This window comes from Hibiscus syriacus, unplaced genomic scaffold (genome assembly GCF_006381635.1).
Source record: "Hibiscus syriacus cultivar Baekdansim isolate YM2019G1 unplaced genomic scaffold, ASM638163v2 tig00111213_pilon, whole genome shotgun sequence".
In the NCBI taxonomy this organism is placed as follows: Eukaryota; Viridiplantae; Streptophyta; class Magnoliopsida; order Malvales; family Malvaceae; genus Hibiscus; species Hibiscus syriacus.
In genome coordinates this window covers 3,429,432-3,435,442 of record NW_024063022.1, presented here as the reverse complement: position 1 = coordinate 3,435,442, position 6,011 = coordinate 3,429,432, and the positions used below count along the sequence as shown (strand labels likewise).

At 30.8% G+C, this 6,011-nt stretch overlaps 1 protein-coding gene across 2 annotated transcripts; it reads right to left on the bottom strand.

Moving 5' to 3' along the window:
- Positions 1-1,371: 1,371 nt before the first annotated feature.
- Positions 1,372-5,073, bottom strand: LOC120156103 (protein trichome birefringence-like 1). 2 transcript variants are annotated; one of them, XM_039167521.1, is made up of 6 exons: positions 4,308-5,073; positions 3,646-3,838; positions 3,356-3,549; positions 3,113-3,271; positions 2,652-3,028; positions 1,372-1,408 (listed from the first exon to the last, which is right to left on the bottom strand). In XM_039167521.1, exons 1-5 carry the CDS (start codon positions 4,979-4,981, stop codon positions 2,653-2,655), a joined length of 1,596 nt encoding a protein of 531 aa, XP_039023452.1. In that variant the 5' UTR covers positions 4,982-5,073; the 3' UTR covers positions 1,372-1,408; position 2,652. The 2 variants fall into 2 exon arrangements, with proteins under 2 accessions (XP_039023452.1, XP_039023451.1); XM_039167520.1 differs by lacking the exon at positions 1,372-1,408 and having other exon boundaries at positions 2,466-3,028.
- Between the last annotated feature and the right edge of the window lie 938 nt (positions 5,074-6,011).

Below are 6,011 nucleotides of genomic sequence, written 5' to 3'. Positions count from 1 at the left end.
GTCCCTAAACTTTTGGAAACTTACCCTTTTAATCCCTAAATTTTTCCAATCTTTGTACTTTGGCCACCAAACTTTCAAAATTTACATTTTGATCACTAACTAAAGTTTGGGGTATTACATTCATTTTTTTACAACGAAGTACAAAACTAAAATCTAAATTAAATGTTAGATATACTTTTAAAAATATAATTTAAGTGCTAAAACGAAAATAATAAAACTAAAGTTTGAATACCAAAACTAACAAGTGTGCATTTTTCATCCAATGATCCAAAATGAACATGAAGATAAATTCTCAAATCCAATGGTTACCATTATTTTTTTATCATTTTAACATGTGTAAATAGTATTTATAAGTTTGATTTAATAACCTTTAGTTTTTTCATGAATTTCTATTCGATTCGATTTATCGAATTTTTATCGAACTTTAACACTTTGTAGCTTTTAACACAATTTTCGGATCAAGAATCTAATTTCTACCCGAACTTCATTATTGGGGTGAACTATTCATTTACCAGCTAAAATATATAACTTTTGAAAATTATACTTTTGGTCCCTAAACTTTTGGAAACTTACCCTTTTAATCCCTAAAATTTTCCAATCTTTGTACTTTGGCCACCAAACTTTCAAAATTTACATTTTGATCACTAACTAAAGTTTGGGGTATTACATTCATTTTTTTACAACGAAGTACAAAACTAAAATCTAAATTAAATGTTAGATATACTTTTAAAAATATAATTTAAGTGCTAAAACGAAAATAATAAAACTAAAGTTTGAATACCAAAACTAACAAGTGTGCATTTTTCATCCAATGATCCAAAATGAACATGAAGATAAATTCTCAAATCCAATTGTTACCATTATTTTTTTATCATTTTAACATGTGTAAATAGTATTTATAAGTTTGATTTAATAACCTTTAGTTTTTTCATGAATTTCTATTCGATCCGATTTATCGAATTTTTACCGAACTTTAACACTTTGTAGCTTTTAACACAATTTTCGGATCAAGAATCTAATTTCTACCCGAACTTCATTCTTGGGGTGAACTATTCATTTACCAGCTAAAATATATAACTTTTGAAAATTATACTTTTGGTCTCTAAACTTTTGGAAACTTACCCTTTTAATCCCTAAACTTTTCCAATCTTTGTACTTTGGCCACCAAACTTTCAAAATTTACATTTTGATCACTAACTAAAGTTTGGGGTATTACATTCATTTTTTTACAACGAAGTACAAAACTAAAATCTAAATTAAATGTTAGATATACTTTTAAAAATATAATTTAAGTGCTAAAACGAAAATAATAAAAATAAAATTTGAATACCAAAACTAATAAGTGTGCAGTGGGCTGATGCAAAGTGAATACTTGTGGTTGTCACTGGTCATTCAAACAATGTACAACTCGTATTTCGGATTTTATTCCCTACATCTTGTTAGGGTTAGTTTGGTGTAATTTGAAAAGTAACTTATAAAAATACTATAAAAAATTAATTGTTTGAAATTACCATTAAAAGTGATTTTGAGAAGATAAAATGTCCATTATAAACATTATGTTGTAAGTTAAAAATATAGCATTTGAATTATATTTATACTTATATATGAATCATATCAATTTAAACTATAATAAATTAAAAAAATATTATTATATATGAATTATATCAATTTAAACTATAATAAAAATATAAAAATACAAATAAAGATATAATTATAATAAAAATATATTTTATAACTTACTATTAATATTATAATATATAAATCATGAATTTTATTTATTTTTAAGCAATTAAAATAAATTATTAAGTGAAATTATTTTTTAAGGACGTTCATATTAAATTATTAAAATAAAATTTAAATATATAATTGAATGGAGTCCATACAAATAAGGGTAAAATCATTATTTTCTTCCAAACGCAAAGTTAAAAAATGAAAAAGTTATAAATCCTAACTTTTACGGTTGATTTAAAATCAATGTTTCTAGCGTACTTTTTTTTATTTGTTACTCATTTGACATTAATCTTACTATCAAAACGAAATTTTTAACTGAAAATGCTTTAAAAAATTTGACCGGATTTTTATCCAAGTGGTTTTAAAAAACCACAACAAACGAACCTTAGCAATTTTATCCCTCTACTACTCTTCTAAAAGGGATTTGCTATAAATTTTTTGGTTTTGTTCTTTTATTTTTGAAAGAATTTATTGAAAAAAATAATAATGCAAATGGATTCTACTTCCTCACTTCGGACCTACAAAGTTTAACAAAATGTACCAACTTTGAAGGACAACGTCCACTTACGTACACCCAAATTGGTGTAATCCAAATTAGTGTAATACCGAAAGTAAATATTGTCTTCAAGGTTAACACAATCTTCTGAACTTTATACACTCAGTGAAAAAGTGAAACTCGTTTTCCGAAAACTTTGTACACTCAAAGCAATTAGCTGAAACCCTATGTTCTATAACAAAACTCGTAAAAAACTTGTGAACAATTAAAATTTACAGATTTTACGGTTTTTCCTCTCCAAAGAATGACATTGTTTCACTTCTCCGACTCGAACTTTACACCTATGAATAGAACATACACAAATCAATCAAGACAAAGCTGGGGACTAAACACTGATTTAAAAAGTTCCATTGCATTAGTTTTACCTAGGATTTTCTCTGTTCTTGTCCTTGATTCAGAAGTTGTTGCCGATCACGATCATGTTTGATAAGGAGCTGAGCGTACACTAGCTCATTCCAAGTATCGGGAACACCAGGAAGGCACCAGTGGCTGCAATCCTGGATTCTAGTAGGTGAACTTTTCTCTTCCTCAGTTAAGTTCTGCTTCCTGTAAATTGACGGATGGGCATCCTTCCGGAAGCCAGTCATTCTAGAAACATTAAGATACAAGATCGGTGTAGTCATGCCATTTATCACTGACTCAAAAATCCGCATCTTTGACGGATATTTCTTCAAGTACTTCTCATTTGTGATAGGTTCAGTTTCACCGTCACATTGCCCGCCAGAATTCCACCTTCCACCCCTGGGAACAAGCAAAACAAATTGAAGGCACTTGTTTATGAATGAAGGGTTTCAACCTAACATATCCTTTCGATGTTTGATTTACCTGAAATGTGAGGCAGAAAAGCCCCTGAAGAAAACAAGGGTCTTCATAGAATCTATATTAGTATCTATCCATTTCGCCCATGTAGCCAAAGCTTTTCGGAACGCTACTTTAACATTCAATCGATCATAGATGGTGTTCCCCTCTTGATAGTAACCGTTCCTGCAAATTGGTTGAAACCGTTAAGAGCTCCTACTTAAGATTATCTATCTTCTCAAATGAACAAATAGGTAGCGTATAGGGTACCCCTTCTTAGTTTTATCATGAGTCCACCAATGTCCGGTATTGAAAACGAGAATATCGGCATTTTTGTACTTATTAAATGATTGATCGATCGTATCAATTCTGAGTGTTTCCTTCTTTGATCCGTCTCTCCCGACATTTTCCCATTCTTGAACTAGAAATGCAGATCGGAAGTATTCAATAGAGCAATTCCAACTCTGTTCATTCATTCATCTTAAATTAGCATATAAAACACAAAAAGACCTCACTTAATGCAACTTAGAAATTAGTCTAAGGGTAAAGGACAAACATACTTTGAATGCAATGGAGTGAGAACCCACTTTTCCAAATTCCTCCCTACCCGAGACCTCGAAAACACTGCTTTTATCGTCAACAGAGTTTTTAAGGACACAAATCAGAGATTCCCACATATTCCGACCGAGTGAATCACCAACGAAAACTACATGCTTCCCTTTCAATAATTCCAGCATATGTTTGCCATTCAATCTGCATGACAACTCCACCCAAAACCAATCTAAGGCAAAAGCTAACAATAAATAAGTAATATGTATACATATGAAAATCATTTCCAACAAACATTATAAACAAAACTACATATGAACATGAAGAAATTAGAACTGCCACTATAGATGCAAATTCATTTGATTGAACTCCACCCATATTCAATCTAACCAAGATAAGCAGATCATTTTCAACGAGCATAAGCTGTTTCACCTGAGTTCCATGTTTCTAGTTCAAATGTAGTTTATATATATATATATAAACAATAAACTAGAACCACCCCTATAGATGCAAATTAGCACAAATTCATTTGCATGAACTCCACCCATATTCAATCTAACCAAGACAAGATCATTTTCAACAAACATAACTCTACATGCAAATTAGCACATCCCATTTACAGATAAATGAACCAACAATATGTAAATCTAAATAGGAGAACTTGGTGAATTACCTTGGCAAGATGCATCCATTGGGTTTCCATCTGTACTTCTCATAGCCCCTATCAGGCCTACCATTAACAAAACAATTGAAAGACTCACCAATATATGGACAAGACCCTGGGGGATATAGAGGGTAAGATTCATCTCTCACCCATTTCCCATCAAATATTCTACACTGATTTATAACTTCCACCAAATTTCCCTTCCTTTGCTTCTCAAGTAGCTCATCAATGCTTCCATCATGCTGAGAAGGGGTTCCATGGCTGCTAGTTTCATTAGCACTGTCTTCACTTTTAAATGATCCATCTTTTCCATTGAAAACTTCACTTGAAAAAGAAAAATCATTTTCTCCATGAAATCTTTCAGATTCCTTGGAAATCTGAAAAGGGTTTTCCCGGAACTGAGAAAGGGGAAGTGTGTAGTGATTGGGTTGGGAAGAATTGGGGAGAAAGTGAAAGAAATGGGAGGAAAAGTTGGATCCGTAAAAAGAACTTTTGAAGAAGCTTTGAAGGCGAGTAGAAGAGAAAGAAGATGGGTTGAGAAATAAGAAAGCTGTCAAACCAATGACGAAAACAATAGTGAAAGTAAAAGCGAAAGTCACCCTGTTTCTTGTGGTTAAGACTGAGAATGTTGTCGTCTTCGTTGTTCCTCTCGGTGTCGGTGGTCGGTGACAGGGGTCAGCCATTGAAGGACAAGAAGGAGAGTCTTCAGCTTTGAAACGAAGACCAGATTTCTATTTTTGTATAATCCAATCTTAGAGTCGGTGGTTACTTGTTAAAATTTCATTGAATTCTATATTGAATCTTCAGAGTTCTATAAATGACTAAATACTGTGCATGGGTTGGATCAGATGTAGTAGGACTCCTGTCCAAAGCGATTTGTACAAAATTAAATATATTTTAGGATGAATTACATATTTAACCATAATTATATCATTACTCCTATATTATTCATTATACTATAAAATATTTAATTTAATTATTAAATTTTATATATTAACTTTATTTTTATACAATTATATGAATTATTTTATTATTTTTATATAATATATCATATTTTATTAATATTTTAATACAACAAAAGATTACAATAAAATAAATTTAAAATTTTTAAATTATACATTCAAAACTTATATTCAAACGATAAATCCTTAAATTATACTCAAACCTCAAAATACAATCCCCACCCTCACCCTTCCAACTAGGGTTGTAAATGAGGTGAGTTGAGCTCGACTCAAAAATTCACGAGCTTAAAATTGTCTATCACGACTCGAACTCGAAATAAAAATTGAAGCTCAACTTGACTCGACTCTAAAACACATGAGCTTAGGATTTTTATGTTCAAATCCAAATTAAATATTGAATGTAACACCCCCGATTTTTATTGTTTCTAGTTTGAATTTATTTAATTAATTTTAAGGACCAATTTGTAGGATTTCAAAATTGTTAGGGCTGAATTTCACCCTCGCTTATATAATATGAAAATTAAAAAGACGAAGAAGTTGAGGTTACTAGGCCTAGAACTCATGATCAAAGGTATGGCCAGTTATGCCTCTACAACCTAGGCTAGAAACTGCCAATGTAATAAAATAATGAAAATATCTCTTAAAGCTTACCAGAGTCAAATTTTAAAGAGAAAATCGCCCCAGTGACCAAAATTCTCATATAATATACGATTTTAACCAATTTTTTTCGGATTTGCCAAAATGACCAACA